General features: G+C 43.2%; 1 protein-coding gene across 1 annotated transcript in view; it reads left to right on the top strand.

Moving 5' to 3' along the window:
- Nucleotides 1–1,455: 1,455 nt before the first annotated feature.
- Nucleotides 1,456–16,961, top strand: part of LOC141976721 (uncharacterized) — a 119,884-nt gene continuing 104,378 nt past the window's right edge. The window contains exons 1-2 of the mRNA XM_074937849.1: nucleotides 1,456–1,541; nucleotides 8,414–8,435. Of these exons, the coding sequence (XP_074793950.1) occupies nucleotides 8,426–8,435 (10 nt within the window). The 5' untranslated portion in view covers nucleotides 1,456–1,541; nucleotides 8,414–8,425. The remainder of the gene's footprint in view (nucleotides 1,542–8,413; nucleotides 8,436–16,961) is intronic.

Raw genomic sequence — 16,961 nt, 5'->3', positions numbered from 1 at the left:
ACAGTTTGTCAACAACAACAAGAGGCGTATGAATGGCCTGTTCCACTAATAAGGGCCCCTGGGTGCTTTTGCATGTTTGGGGCATCTGGGCCCTTGCAAAGCAGCCCGAGAACCCCTCTTAAATCATACCATCTTCCGCTTAAACTTTGTCTTTTCATTTTCCCCCAGGCTCTCTGCATTGGGACTTTAGTGATCATGACATCTCTGTTTTCAGCAAGGTCTCAGGTCTCTCATCTATTGGTTCACATTATTTAATGCTGTAAAGCATCTAGGGTTACAGTTTGCATAAAAGTGTTATATAAAAACAAAAAAGAATTCTCTAGGGAACCTAAAAAAGGTAATAATAAACACATTTGTAATTGTTGCTTTACAGGCTCTGCTACAAAGTATCTCCAAGTATGTTACCCCACAATGTTTTTGTTAATCTTATTTATGTATTATTTCTGATAGTCCATTGGATGGGGGAGATATTACCTCATAATGTGGGAAAGTGTTTCTGAATGACAAATGCTTGCCCGTGCTAACACATAACAACTAACAAAGAATGGCTGCCTACAAAACTGTTTCACTGAAAAAGATTTCAGTCAGTTATCAATATATCTCTAAAACTCAAGACAGCTTTCTTATCCCCATGTCCTGTTTGCTATGGCTGTGGCTTTTGTCTATTGTTTAAAAAAACCCATCACTTGTGGGGGGAGGTTAAGCGTACCTTACACTTTTAAAGCTTTCTTTACAATTTACAGGCACGGCATGGAAGAAATCATGTATCAAAGGAGCAATACCATCCCTGCCCCACTTCCTCCAGGGACTAATTGTCATGTGTTGAAAATGTTTAAATTATGAGCTATCACTTTCAGTTTGAAAGGGGTTTCCTGGTTCTGCTTGTATCTAGGTGGCGCTGCAAAAAGATGTGCAATCTGGGTTGTTCAGCAGTCAGTTGACGGAGAGCCAGCCTAGAGCAAGGTGGGGTGAGTTCTGCCTCTCTGTTTTAGGGATCAGCCTGCTCTTTCCCTTCTGTTTTTGGGGTTCTTGTCTGCTAGGGTTCTGGCTTCTAAGCAATAAGCAGTGTTAGGTTGCAACTTTACGGCAAGAATATTTTATGTTTATCTAACCTCTCTGTGTATATGCCATGAACATAGCACTAATAACTGGTGATTGGTCTTTTACCAATAGCAAAGTACTACCCTAATCTTGTTACTGGCTCAAGTGCACTTGTCAGTGCCAAAGGTCTGCCCACTCCCTGCTCAGACAGGAATAGCAGGTACACAGCAGGATCTTAAGCCTGCACATCCGGATCCAAGGTTCAGGAGGGTTGGCAGGAGCATATGTGGAAGGGGAAGCTTATAAACCTTAACCACTTGGGCACCTTTGCACCACAATTCATCATCCAGCCTATAGTTATTCATCAACCAAATACTGCAATAAAACTGAAAACCATTTTCTAAGAGAGAGAATCAGACAGACTAGAGAGATTTGCTTGGGTCCATTACACTCAAGGGGATTCTATAAGGCCAACAGGCAGACTGAAATTCCAGACAAATGTGAGTCTGAATATTAGCGATACTCTTCGTATTATTAATCTGTTTCTGCTCTATTTGAGACTAGCAGGAGCTGTTACGATGTATTTTCAGTAGCAGCTTCCTCTGTTTTCCTGTTGTTTGTCTAGTTTCTGTCTGTCCTGTCCAGAGGCACACTCGGTGCATCTGAAGCACTGTTGTCTGTGCCTGCAGTTGTGGAATTATAGATGGTCACTGATAAGGGGATGTTCCAGAGTCTTTCTGTATTTGGTACTTGGGATTATAATACACTATTATTAATACATTAGTGTCTTGTCTCATGATAGTTTGCATCACAGTGTTCCTGCCGAGTAACAGAACAAGTTGAATCTTTTTGATCAAAGCTAAATTTAAACAAAGAGTTGTTTCAACTAAATCAATATTTTCATGAAAAAATATATATATATTTTTAAAAATCCTTGTATATTCCTATGTTCTTCAGTTGGTTTTTACCCCATTACTCTCTGCTGGTACCTACAGTATATTAGTGGAATCATGGTTATTTGTAGGGCAATAGGCTTTACCGTGAGAAGGCTCTTCCTCTATTCAGCTGATAGGTCTTTCCCTCCTACTTGGTGCTGCTCTGTGTTCTGACATGTTGCCCTTAAATTTAAGAGGAAAAGTTAATATTTAAAGATTGAGCTGCTCTGGAAATAGCAGAAACTCTAGGGCTCTCAGAGTCTAGGCTCCCAACCCTGCATCAGGAGCCTGGAAATACAGGGGGCTCTCAAGTTTTCCAGGCTGATTGCTGCAGTTCTGGGAGTCTGGAGGTTCTGGGACATGCTCCCAGGGTCTGCAACTCTGGGACAGCCAGCCATGTGGGCTGATCTGGGGCTGGAGACCCAGGGCTTCTGGGTCAGCTGGAAGTGCAGCCCTTGGGAGTCCCAGAAGCTGCAGAGTGAAACTGAGTGAACCGAGCTTTATAATTTCACTTGCACTGCACTCTTATCATCCAGAAATGCTGTGTGGCAGGGTTTAATGTTTAACTGCAGAATCATCCTGTTTTTCAAATGAGGCTAAGGGAGCTGGGCACCCTAGTTCCACAGATTTTCAGTTAGTCTCCTTTGAAATCCCAACTTAATGGTCCTGTAGTGTTGTGTGACAACTTTATTAGCCGTGTAGCTGTGACAGACTCAGGATATTGGCAAGAGAATGTGAGTGAGGTAATGTCTTTTACTGGATCAACTTCTGTTGGTGAGAGAGAGAAGCTTTCGAGCTTACAGAGAGCTCTCCTTCAGTTCGGGGAAAGTAACTCAGAGTGTCACTGCTAAATACAAAGGGGAAAGGAAGGGATGGGTGGGAAAGGCAGCTGGAGGTGGGGTAGGGGTTGCTAGTGGGTTATAGATTGTTGCAATAAGCCATAAATCCAGTGTCTCTAGTCAGTTCATGATTTTTAGTGTCTAGCAATGTTTTGAATTTGAGCTCCCAGGCACGTCTTTTGAAAATGTTGGGCATGTTTCCTTTGAGGATGAGGACTGACAAGTCAGATATCACTAGGGTGACCAGATGTCCCAATTTTATAGGGACAGTCCCGATTTTGGGGCTTTTTCTTATATAGGCTCCTATCACCCCCCACCCCCGTCCCGATTTTTCACATTTTCTGTCTGGTCACCCTAGATGTCACCCACCTTGCTTCTCAACTGTATAAGCTGTTAGGGAGAAGGTTATAAGCTAACCTACAGTCAGTGTTGATTTAAAGCTTCACATCTCCTTATCATGTGAGAATGCGTTTAATGGAGCAAATTTTGCAATGAATCTACTTAGTCCTAAGTACAGGAAAAGCTGGCAATGACACTTTAATTAACATTGCCTAACTTTCCTTTACAAAGGCCTGTATTTTTTTCTTTGTTTTCTTTTCAGTGGCTTGTATCTTTGCCAAACTTTCACTGTTTGGGCTGAAATTTTCCTACTTGGTCTCCGCTTCTGATTAAACTATTTTTAGAAAGTTTAAGTAAAAATGATCCAGTCATTTCTGAGAATTAGCTTAGAAGAAAATACTGAGTTATTATGGTGTATTGAAAACTGTATTAAAATGATAGGCTATCACTTTAAATTGTCAAGAGTTATTCCTAGGGGGCTCTGTAGGGAAGTGTGTGATCTGGGTCTACACTAACCAGTCTGCAAAGAACCAGCCTAGACCAAGCTGGGATGACTTGTGCATCTCTGCCTAAGGAAGCGCCTGTTTTGTCTCTCTCTGGTTTTAGTTCTTGTACATTAAAGTTCTGGATTCTAAGAAATAAAGTAGTGTTACATTGTAACCCTCCAGGAAAAGTATTTTATGCTTTTTATCTAATTTCACTGCTTGTATGCTGTCAATATATGCTGTCAATATAACAGAAATTATGTATCTAAAGTCTATCATAATGCACACACAAGGCGGCAAATTAAGGTTACACAGATAACCTTAATTCTGGCGTGTCCTAACTTTTCTCTGCTTGATGTAGCGACCTTTCTTTCTTTCTTAAATTCCATTATGTGCACCCATTTGCTGGACAGTAAAAATGCTGGGTGTCTGTACTTTCAGTTCTAGTTCCAGCTCCGTCAGAAATAACTTTGTGTAGCCTTTCTGATCCTCAGTTACCTCGTCTATAAAATGTTGTATGTGTGTGTGGTGTTGGGGGACTGATATTTGCTTACATATATAGCAGGGGGTATGAGGACTTACTAAATAATGAGGGTTCTGAAGAGCAGAGAATTATTAAGGTCAGTCAGTGGAAGAGGTTAGACAAGAAACTATGCCCTTCTAACGCTCAGTCCAGTGTCCTTTTACCTCCTGTCAAAAGGAGCTGCAGGAGGAGCCTGAGACCTTTGCAGTCACTTCAGAATGACAAAGGAGGCTCAGGAGGCTCTGGGACCAGGGCAGCACAATGGGTCAAAAGTGTGAATTTTCAGACTTGTCAAACACATGTGAAATGGAAATTTTCTCCAGCTGATAATTGAGATTTTGGCAAATTTTCAAAGATACTGGAAAATATAATACTGTGACCTGAGGACTATCTGCCTACAAGGTTCCAAGTAGAGCTGGTGGAAAAAATTTAACCATAATTCTTTTAGGCAAAAAAATACAGATTCAGTGGCATGGAAACATGTCATGATTTTTTGTAGATTTTATTGATTTTTTTTGGGGGGTGGGGGTGGGGCAACAAAAAAAATCTGAAAAAAAACCAGAACTATTTTGTTTCAAGATTTTTATATCAAACATTTTGAATATTCTGTTCAAAATTTGTTTGGCAATTTCCTTTAATTTTCTTTAATTAAAAAAAATTAAAATGCTCAGAATCAATATGAAACATTTCTTTTTTGGTTGAACTAAATGTTTCATGCAACCCCAAATTATTTTTATAATTTAAAAATTTTTCTTTTTTTTGGAATTGCCAGCAAACCAGAAAATCCATTTTCTACTCAGCTCTACTTCAAATTCCTGATCCTGTAGCCTGAGACCTGGAGCTCTTAAAAATTAGTGGAATAATGGAAAAACAAACAAACAATTTTTCCCACTAAGTTTGTGCTTGAAAATGGCTGAGCTAATCAAACCTTTATTAAAAATGCAAAGAATCAGTCACCAGTCATGGCACAGTTACAAGCAACAGCAAACAGGATTTTCTAATATTAAATTTTGGGTGATGCTATTGTGCCACTTCTTAGTTCATTATGATTTTATAAGTTATGGGCTTCCCCTCCCCTCCCTGGCTATATTGCAGTTGCATGTGTGGTTTGAGAGAGAGGCTGGGAGAATAGGAATTGAAACAAAGCATACTTCAGTGGATGGAGCAGCCTGTATCAGCCTCCTAGGCTAGGCTCTGGCTGCAATAACATTTGTTGGATTTTAGACAACGTTTTCTCACCTCATTTCTTTGACTTCCTATGATGTCATATTGGAATCAGAACTGTGGGATGGTGATGAAATGAAGCCATGCTGGCAAAGAGAAGCAGGGCTTACCAAGCCACTGCCACAGGCATCATAGAATATCAGGGTTGGAAGGGGCCTCAGGAGGTCATCTAGTCCAACCCCCTGCTCAAAGCAGGACCAATCCCCCATTTTTGCCCCAGATCCCTAAATGGCCCCTTCAAGGATTGAACTCACAACCCTGGTTTAGCAGGCCAATGCTCAAACGACTGAGCTATCCCTCCACAAGAAGGAGCCAAGATGGAGCAGGCTGGGCTGTTACCCAGTGTTTTCAGAACCCCTAATGGGGGTAACTTAACTATTTCACTCCAGGCTGTCTCAGAAATAAATCAATAGGAACACAGACATTTCTGTCTGATAAATGATTAATACAATTATATATGCTCTATCTAAAACTGCAGTTTCTTAGATTTAAGCATACAGAGACATAATCAATAGGTTTAGAACATCCCAGATATTTACCTAACATCTGGAACAGTATTGAATAATTAACAGCAGGTTTGCAGTGGCCAGTTGCTCACCCAACGGGGAGAAAGAGTGTCAGGAAAAACGTCTCTCAAGATGGCTTCAGAGGACTGCTCCAAAATACACTCTATTAGCTAATATTTTATAACTAACTTCTGCAAAACACACAGGTCATTATGACCCCTACTGGATCATCACTCTTCTAACTTTCGATAAACTTTCTAATATCAGAGGAATCTAAACTCAAGGTTTTCCAACCACCAAGATTTTCAGTCTCACTTGTTTTTTTTTGTCTGTTCCCTCCTCCCATTCTGAGTAGCAGAAACTGCCAGCTAAATTTGACCTTGCTTCTGAAAGCCTGTCTCCCAATTAACACTTAAATATGTGGTGTTCTATTTTATTAATTCAGGGTGGCTGAATGCACATAATATGGTTGCAATTAGCTTGATCACATTCTGGGGGTATACACACCCTCAAATCCAGGGCAACAGGCCACAGGTGGCTGTAAACCAAAGAAGATAAAGCAGAGATGGGTGGAGAAGTTGCAGATATCTGCCACCAATTGAGAGAAACAGGAAACACAGGAGAGAATTGGGACAGCAATACTGCCTGCTTCAAGCCAGATAAGACAGTGGGGAACACCAGGGGTAGAAAGCACATGCATATGATGGCAAAATGAGCTGGAAATCATACCTGATGCAATTTAAACTCACATGTAAGCTTCAGCTGTTGGTCAGAGGAGGAGAAAAAGATTTATGTGGCCAAAGCCTGACTCAAGAAGCTATGACAGTTCTTAGGTCTGTAGGCCTGTGGGAGTGTGGCAATTACCAGGTGCCACATGAGTCCATTGCTATCAGGTTTGGGGTGGAGAAGCAGACAGACATGGCCATATCCAAATCTGGTTATGAAGAAGTAGGGTTGCCAGGCGTCCAGTTTTCAACTGGAACACCTGGTGGAAGAAGGGACCCTGGCAATGCTGGCCATTAAAAGTCTGGTCAGCGGGGCTAAGGTGGGCTCCTGGCCTGCCCTCGCTCTGCAAAGTTCTCGGAAGGGGCCGGCCTGTACCTGCGGCCCCTAGATGCAGGCACTGCCAGAGAGGCTCCTTGCACTGCCCCTGCCCAGAGCACAGACTCCACAGTTCCCATTGGCTGGGAACTATGGCCAATGGGAGCTCTGGGGGCAGCACCTGCTTCTGGGGCCAGTGTGCAGAGCCACCTGGCTGCCCCTGCACCCAGGAGTTGGACATGCCAGCCACTTCTGGGAGCCACCTGAGGTAAGCGCACCCAGATCCCGCACCCCAAATCTCCTCCCACACCGCAAACCCCTGCCCCAGCCCTGAGGCCTTCCTGCAATCAAAGCCCCTCATCCCAGGCCCCACACCAGAGCCTGCACCCCCAGCTGGAGCCCTCAGCCCCCTCACATCCCAACCCCCTGCCTCAGCCCTGTGCCTCCTTCCACATCCCAAAGCACTCTTCCCCAGCCCCATCCCAAAACCCTCCACCCCCTCCTGCACCCCAACTCCCTGCCCCAGCCTGGTGAAAATGAGCAAGTGAGTGAGGTTGGGGAAGAGTGATGGAGGGAGGGCATGTGAAGTGAGCTGGGGCAGAGCCGCAGAGAGGGGGTGAGGGCTGAGGAAGGGGCAGGGCAAAGGTGTTCGGTGTTGTGCGATTAGAAAGTTGGCAACCCTATAAAGGAGAGACAGAGCAGAGAAGCTCCCAAGCGTTCCTGGACATTACAACAGTGGGTGTGAGTGGCTTATTTATAAATTCTGGAGAAATGTTTGAGGAGAGGGTATTGCAACAGTTTGTGGATGGGCTGAATGATTCCAATCTGCAGGTGCAGGTGAAGCTGAGGGGACCCAAATGCCTGAAGAAGGCCTTGTTAGCAGCCCTGAAAATAGATACAGCCTACTGAGCAGAAAACCAGACCAGTTGGTTAGTTCACTGTGAAAAGTTTGCCCAGCATAAAACAGGAACTCTGTGGTAGAGACAGGGGTAGAATTCAGTTCCCCTGGGCAGCAATCAGTTGCCCTAATCATGAGCCCCTCCAATCCCCTGCCTCATTCACTACGCATCCTCCAACTTTTGTGACAAATGAGGTGGGGACCTGTAGACAACAGATTTCTTCACTACACAAGCCTACTTCATAGCCAGAGCATGGTCCATCCTGTGCACTGAATGAGGCAAGGGTTCTGTAGAAAAAAAATAGTATGAGATCATGTAACTAAAGATGGTATCACAATGCATATAGAGAGGGGACTGAATTAAGGTTGTATGGGCAACCTTAATTCAAACATTTCCTAACAGTCAAGCATGTTTGAGATTTATGGAGGCCTATAACCTCCAAATTAAAAAAAAAAAAAAAAAGCACATTAAGATGTATGTAGTATGGCCACTCTTCCTGTAATACATTAGCAAATTTTATTATTGCTTAGATACATTTTCACACATGAATTTAACAATAGGTATTGAATTTTCTCTTTCAGGAAATAAACAAGATGCCACTAAGTAAGTATACATTGATTTCCAAATATTTTCACTAAATTTTATTTTCCATATTATTGGGTCCCTGACTGATCCCTATATACCCAGACTGTTCTAGCTAGAAAAGAGGTATTTGGAGCCCACATCTTTGGATGTGAAAATTAATTAGAGAAGAAAGATTAACTCATAGGCTTAATTGCTCTTTCTGTAAAGTTTAAGGACTGCATTGATATCAGAATATTATGGTAAATTATAAATTGACATATAATTTTAATGGGAAATTAACACACTGTAAATTTCTGTATTATATTGTATTAGCAATTATGGGATAAGTTTTTTTTTATTGGTCAAAAGGTATACAATATGCTAGGGCAGTTTTCAAGAAGACAATTTGGTGCAGGACCTCCTTGGCACATTAAACAGGTCCTTAAAATTCCTTTGCCTACAGGTAACCCTGTGAAAGCATGCCCAGAATATTTCAGCCGCTGGGTTCTATATGGTGCATGGTATTTGGTGATTGAGTCCAATGTTAGGATGCAAAATGATTGTTCTTGTCTTGTCTGACACAGAACAAAATCAGATAGTCAATGTCTAATCATATATATGGAAAACCATTCACATGCAGACACAATTACTTTGCATCTGAACATGTGGCTCAATCACTGAACACTGTACACCACACACAACCCAGTGGGTGAAATATTCTGGGCATGTATCCCTGGGGTTAGCTGTAGGCAAAAGAATTGTAAGGATCTGTCTAATGTGCCAAGAGGGTATATATATATTTCCCTCTTTCAGAGAGTTTCCAGGCAGGAAAGAGGTGGCTCCAAAGGACTTGCAGATGGATTTGCGTGAGGAAAGCTGCACCTTCACGTGGTTGCCACTTATCCTGATTGCCTCATGCCTCATAGTAGGATTCCTTGTTGGCCTTGGTGAGGGTGTGGGAGATTATTACAGGGGGAAGGCATCAGAACAACATGGAAGTTGGGGAAAGGACCTGGAGAGGAGAATCATAATCCCAAGTGTTGCTGCTCTTGTGCTGTCAGAGGTAAAGAACAGAGTCCATTGTCAAATCCACAATGGGCATGACCATTGCTATGGAAACTGAGAGGAGATGTGGAAATGCAGAGGATTAATTGTCTGGGGGAAGGAAGATAGTCAAATGGCTGGGGAGGACAGAAGATCAGTTTATGGTTTGAAATGGGGGAAGCAAAGGAGACTTCGAGTGATTTTGGCTGGGGCAGCAAATTGGTAATATGGGGCTAGAGGCAAAAGGTGAACTGGACCAGAGAGGCTGTGGGAGTAGAGGAGGCATTGCTGGGGTTGCACAGGATCAAGTTGTCACCATGCCTGGTGTGGGTCACAGCTGAGTGGGCCAATCTCAGGTCAGACTGTCAAAAAACTGGGCAGACACTCCTACACCGGTAGTATATATAGTAAGATTTAACCAAACAACCAACAAATGTATGATCTTGGATCACTATACTAGCTTAACTTGGAGCCACAGACAGTCCCCTTAGACACTTCAACCCATATTATAGATTCATAGATACTAAGGTCAGAAGGGACCATTATGATCATCTAGTCTGACCTCCTGCACAACGCAGGTCACAGAATCTCACCCACCCATTCCTGCGAAAAACCTCTCACCTATGTCTGAGCTATTGAAGTCCTCAAATCGTGGTTTAAAGACTTCAAGGAGCAGAGAATCCTCCAGCAAGTGACCTGTGCCCCATGCTACAGAGGAAGGCGAAAAACCTCCAGGGTCTCTTCCAGTCTGCCCTGGAGGAAAATTCCTTCCCGACCCCAAATATGGCGATCAACTAAACCCTGAGCATATGGGCAAGATTCACCAGCCACATACTACAGAAAATTCTTTCCTGGGTAACTCAGATCCCACCCCATCTGACATCCCATCACAGGCCATTAGGCCTATTTACCATGAATATTTAAAGATCAATTAATTACCAAAATCATGTTATCCCATCATACCATCTCCTCCATAAACTTATCAAGTTTAATCTTAAAGCCAGATAGATCTTGGAAGGCTATTCCAAAACTTCACTCCTCTGATGGTTAGAAACCTTCGTCTAATTTCAAGTCTAAACTTCCCAATGACCACTTTATATCCATTTGTTCTTGTGTCCACACTGGTAGTGAGCTTAAATAATTCCTTTCCCTCTCTGATATTTATCCTTCTGATATATTTATAGAGAGCAATCATATCTCCGCTCAACCTTCTTTTAGTTAAGCTCCTTGAGTCTCCTTTCATAAGACAAGTTTTCCATTCCTCTGATCATCCTAGTAGCCCTTCTTTGTACCTGTTCCAGTTTGAATTCATCCTTCTTAAACATGGGAGACCAGAACTGCACACAGTATGCCAGGTGAGGTCTCACCAGTGCCTAGTATAACGGTACTAACACCACCTTATCTCTACTGGAAATACCTCTCCTGATGCATCCCAAGACCGCATTAGCTTTTTTCACGGCCATATCACATTGGCGGCTCATAGTCATCCTATGATCAACCAACACTCCAAGGTCCTTCTCCTCCTCCGTTATTTCTAATTGATGCGTTCCCAGCTTATAACTAAATTTCTTGTTATTAATCCCTAAACCTTACACTTCTCACTATTAAATTTCATCCTATTACTCTAGTTTACAAGGTCATCCAGATCCTCCTGTATGATATCCCGGTCCTTCTCTAAATTGGCAATACCTCCCAGCTTTGTATCATCCTCAAACTTTATTAGCACACTCCCACTTTTTGTGCTGAGGTCAGTAATAAAAAGATTAAATAAGATTGGTCCCAAAACTGATCCATGAGGAACTCCACTGGTAACCTCCCTCCAGCCTGACAGTTCACCTTTCAGTAGGACCCGTTGTAGTCTCTCTTTTAACCAATTCCTTATCCACCTTCAATTTTCATATTGATCCCCATCTTTTTCCAATTTAACTAATAATTCCCCATGTGGCACGGCATCAAATGCCTTACTGAAATCTAGGTAAATTAGATCCACTGCGTTTCCTTTGTCTAAAAAATCTGTTACTTTCTCAAAAAAGGAGATCAGGTTGGTTTGGCACGATCTACCTTTTGTAAAACCATGTTGTATTTTGTCACATTTACCATTGACTTCAATGTCCTTGACTACTTTAAGGAAAGCAGCAGAATACGGACCCTGGACTTCAGAAAAGCAGACTTTGACTCCCTCAGGAAACTGATGGGCAGGATCCCCTGGGAGAATAACATGAGGGGGAAAGGAGTCCACGAGAGCTGGCTGTATTTTAAAGAATCCTTACTGAGGTTACAGGGACAAACCATCCCAATATATAGAAAGAATAGTAAATATGGCAGGCGATCAGCTTGGCTTAACAGTGAAATCCTTGCTGATCTTAAGCACAAAAAAGAAGCTTACAAGAAGTGGAAGATTGGACAAATGACTGGGGAAGATTATAAAAATATTGCTCGGGCATGTAGGAGTGAAATGAGGAAGGCAAAATCACACCTGGAGTTGCAGCTAGCAAGAGATGTTAAGAGTAATAAGAAGGGCGACCTTCGGTGGAGGAGGGTCCGCCCGGCCCCTGCCCGTGGGGGCAGGCTCCGGGTTGACCTTGTGGCCGGACAGGGATTAAGCCCAGAGCCTGGGGCAGGGCGACTCTGGGCGGAGGAGGGTGCGCCCGGCCCCTGCCCACGGGGGCAGGCTCCAGGTTGACCTGGTGGCCGGACGGGGATTAAGCCCCGGCTCGGAGCAGGGCGACCCTGGGCGGAGGAGGGTCCGCCCGGCCCCTTCCCCCCAGGCGAGCTCCGGGTTTACCTGGTGGCCGGACGGGGATTAAGCCCGGAGCCCGGGGCAGGGCGACCCTGGGCGGAGGAGGGTCCACCTGGCCCCTGCCCGCAGGGGCAGGCTCCGGGTTGACCTGGTGGCCGGACGGGGACTAAGCCCCAGCTCGGGGTAGGGCTACCCTGTTAGCAACAAGAAGAAAGTCAAGGAAAGTGTGGGCCCCTTACTGAATGAGGGAGGAAATCTAGTGACAGAGGATGTGGAAAAAGCTAATGTACTCCATGCTTTTTTTGCCTCTGTCTTCACGAACAAGGTCAGCTCCCAGACTACTGCACTGGGCAGCACAGCATGGGGAGGAGGTGACCAGCCCTCTGTGGAGAAAGAAATGGTTTGGGACTATTTAGAAAAGCTGGACGTGCACAAGTCCATGGGGCTGGATGCGTTGCATCCGAGAGTGCTAAAGGAATTGGCGGATGTGATTGCAGAGCCATTGACCATTATCTTTAAAAACTCATGGCGATCGGGGGAAGTCCCGGATGACTGGCAAAAGGCTAATGTAGTGCCCATCTTTAACAAAGGGAAGAAGGAGGATCCTGGGAACTACAGGCCAGTCAGCCTCACCTCAGTCCCTGGAAAAATCATGGAGCAGGTTCTCAAGGAATCAATTCTGAAGCACTTAGAGGAGAGGAAAATGATCAGGAACAGTCAGCATGGATTCACCAAGGGCAAGTCTTGCCTGACTAATCTAATTGCCTTCTATGACAAGATAACTGGCTCTGTGGATGAAGGGAAAGCAGTGGACGTGTTGTTCCTTGACTTTAGCAAAGCTTTTGACACTGTCTCCCACAGTATTCTTGCCAGCAAGTTAAAGAAGTATGGGCTGGATGAATGGACTATAAGGTGGATAGAAAGTTGGCTCGATTGTCGGGCTTAACGGGTAGTGATCAATGGCTCCATGTCTAGTTGGAGTGACCCAAGGGTCGGTCCTGGGGCCGGTTTTGTTCAATATCTTCATAAATGATCTGGAGGAAGGTATGGATTGCACCCTCAGCAAGTTTGCAGATGACACTAAACTGGGAGGAGTGGATATGCTTGAGGGTAGGGATAGGATACAGAGGGACCTAGACAAATTGGAGGACTGGGCCAAAAGAAATCTGATGAGGTTCAACAAGGATGAGTGCAGAGTCCTGAACTTAGGACGGAAGAATCCCATGCACCGCTACAGACTAGGGACCGAATGGCTAGGCAGCAGTTCTGCGGAAAAGGACCAAGGGGTTACAGTGGACGAGAAGCTGAATATGAGTCAACAGTGTGCCCTTGTTGCCAAGAAGGCCAATGGCATTTTGGGATGTATAAGTAGGGGCATTGCCAGCAGATCGAGGGACGTGATCATTCCCCTCTATTCGACATTGGTGAGGCCTCATCTGGAGTACTGTGTCCAGTTTTGGGCCCCACACTACAAGAAGGATGTGGAAAAATTGGAAAGAGTCTAGCGGAGGGCAACAAAAATGATTAGGGGTCTGGAACACATGAGGAGAGGCTGAGGGAACTGGGATTGTTTAGTCTACGGAAGAGAAGAATGAGGGGGGATTTGATAGCTGCTTTCAACTACCTGAAAGGGGGTTCCAAAGAGGATGGCTCTAGACTGTTCTCAATGGTAGCAGATGACAGAACGAGGAGTAATGGTCTCAAGTTGCAGTGGGGGAGGTTTAGGTTGGATATTAGGAAAAACTTTTTCACTAGGAGGGTGGTGAAACACTGGAATGCATTACCTAGGGAGGTGGTGGAATCTCCTTCCTTAGAGGTTTTTAAGGTCAGGCTTGACAAAGCCCTGGCTGGGATGATTTGATTGGGGATTGGTCCTGCTTTGAACAGGGGGTTGGACTAGATGACCTCCTGAGGTCCCTTCCAACCCTGATATTCTATGATTCTCCTTCAAAAATTTTTCCAAGACCTTGCATTCTACAGATGTCAAACTAACAGGCCTGTAGTTACCCCGATCACTTTTTCCCCCTTTCTTAAAAATAGGAACTATGTTAGCAGTTTTCCAATCATACGGTACAACCCCTGAGTTTACAGATTCATTAAAAATTCTTGCTAATGGGCTTGCAATTTCGGGTGCCAATTTCTTTAATATTCTTGGATGAAGATTATCTGGGTCCCCCCAATTTAGTCCCATTAAGCTGTTCGAGTTTCGCTTCTACCTCAGATATGGTAATATCTACCTCCATATCCTCATTCCCATTTGTCATGCTACCAATATCCCTAAGATCCTCTTTAGCCTTATTAAAGACTGAGGCAAAGTATTTGTTTAGATATTGGGCCATGCCTAGATTATCCTTGACCTCCACTCCATCGTTAGTGTTTAGCGGTCCCACTTCTTCTTTCTTTGTTTTCTTCTTATTTATATGGCTATAGAACTTTTTACTATTGGTTTTAATTCCCTTTGCAAGGTCCAACTCTACTTGACTTTTAGCCTGTCTCACTTTATCCCTACATGTTCTGACCTCAATAAGGTAGCTTTCCTTGCGGATCCCTCCCATCTTCCACTCCCTGTAGGCTTTCTGCTTTTTCTTAATCACCTCTCTGAGATGCTTGCTCATCCAGCTTGGTCTACAACTCCTGCCTATGAATGTTTTCCCCTTTGTTGGGATGCAGGCTTCCAATAGCTTCTGCAGCTTTGATTTAAAGTAATCCCAGGCCTCCTCTACCTTTAGATCCATAAGTTCTTCAGTCCAATCCACTTCCCTAACTAATTTCCTTAATTTTTGAAAGTCAGCCCTTTTGAAATCAAAAACCCCAGTTGCAGATTTATTTTTGTTAATCCTTCCATTCAGTTTGAACTGAATTGGTTCATGATCACTTGAACCAAGATTATCCCCTACAACCATTTCTTCTATGAGGTCCTCACTACTCACCAAAACCAAATCTAAAATGGCATCCCCTCTAGTCGGTTCAGTAACTACTTGATGAAGGAATCCATCAGCTATCGCATCTAGGAAAATCTGAGCCCTATTATTATTACTAGCACTGGTCCTCCAGTCTATATCTGGGAAGTTAAAGTCTCCCATGATCACACAGTTTCCATTAGTATTTACTTTATTAAAAACATTAAAAAGGGCTCTATCCGTATCCAAATTAGATCCCGGCGGTCTATAGCACACCCCAAGCACTATCCCAGGGGAGGCGCTAACAGTTTTCTTCCCCAATGTAATTTTTGCCCAGACGGACTCTGTCTTATCCATTCCATCGCTTCTTATTTCTTTACATTCTACCTCATCATTAATATACAATGCTACTCCACCACCTTTACCTTTATTTCAGTCTTTCCTAAACAGCACATATCCTTCAATACCTGTAGTCCAGTCATGACTACTATTCCACCATGTTTCTGTTATCCCTATAATATCTGGTTTCCTTTCCTGCACCATTAGCTCTAGTTCCTCCATTTTGTTACCTACGCTCCTCGCATTGGTATACAAACATCTTAATTTTTGCTGTTTGGCCTCGCTCACATTCTGTACCCTATTAGGCACGGTCATTCTACAGCCAGTATGACCTATTAGACTGGTATCCACACTGCCCTTCCTCCTTATATCCATTCTCCTACCCACAGCTGTATCCTTTCTTACTTCATTTTCTTCCCTCTGAATGCTAAAATCCGGCGTGGAGATTACCTGGACATCTCCCAACCATCTTCCCCAAATTCCTAGTTTAAAGCTCTCTTAATCAGTTGTGCCATCCTCCATCCTAGAAGTCATGAAATGCAAACAACTGGTACATTGAAGTTTTCAATCAAATATGTATGGCCAGTCGAATTAAGTACAATAAGAAGGATTTTTTTTAAACATTGTTTTCAACAGAAGGAATTCTAACAATGGTATAGGATCATTACTAGATAGCAATGGTAGAATTGTTAATTATGATGCAGAAAAAGAAGTGTTCAATAAATATTATGTTTGTGTACTTGGAAAGAAGCTGGGTGATGTATTCTCATCTTGCATGGAAAATTAGATAGGTTCTATATCCACAGTGATTTGGAAGGATATTAGACAAGAACTGCTAAAGCTAAACATTTTCAAATCTTGCAGGACCAGATAATGTGCACCCAAGAGTTTTAAAAGAATTGGCTGGGGATCAATGAGCTATTTATGTTAATATTCTGCAAATCTTGGAATATTGAGCAAGTCCCAGAACACTGGAGAAAACCTAATGGTCTTCCAATATTTAAAATGGGTAAATCGGATGGCCCAGAGTGCTATAGGCTGGGTAGTCTGACATCAGCCCCAGGCAAAGATATGGAAAGTCAGGTATGGGATGCAATAAATGAAGAATTAAATGATGGAAACATAGTTAGTGCCATCCATCATGGTTTTATGGAAAAATAGGTCTTGTCAAACAAATTGGATTTTTTAAGAGGTTACAAGTTTGGTTGAAATAATATACTTAAATGCAAAAATTTGACTTAATCCCAGAAGTCTGATTTAAAAATAGCACTAAGCAAAACCAATTCAGAACATTTTAAATGGATTAAAACTTGTTAATTGATTATCCTAAATATTGGAAATTATCATCCAATCGGGGTGTTTCAAGTGGCCTCTCAAAGGGATCTGTTCTCAGACCAATGCTTTTCAATATCTTTAGCAATGATCGAGGAAAAAAATAATTGCTGCTAAAGTTCGTAAGTGACACAAAATTGATGGAGTGATAAATGATGGCAGGTCTAGATTACAGGGTAAACTGGACTCACTTGAACAATATACATTTTA

Source organism: Natator depressus, chromosome 23, assembly GCF_965152275.1.
Source record: "Natator depressus isolate rNatDep1 chromosome 23, rNatDep2.hap1, whole genome shotgun sequence".
Lineage (NCBI taxonomy): Eukaryota > Metazoa > Chordata > Testudines > Cheloniidae > Natator > Natator depressus.
This window is presented reverse-complemented; position numbering and strand designations above follow the sequence as displayed.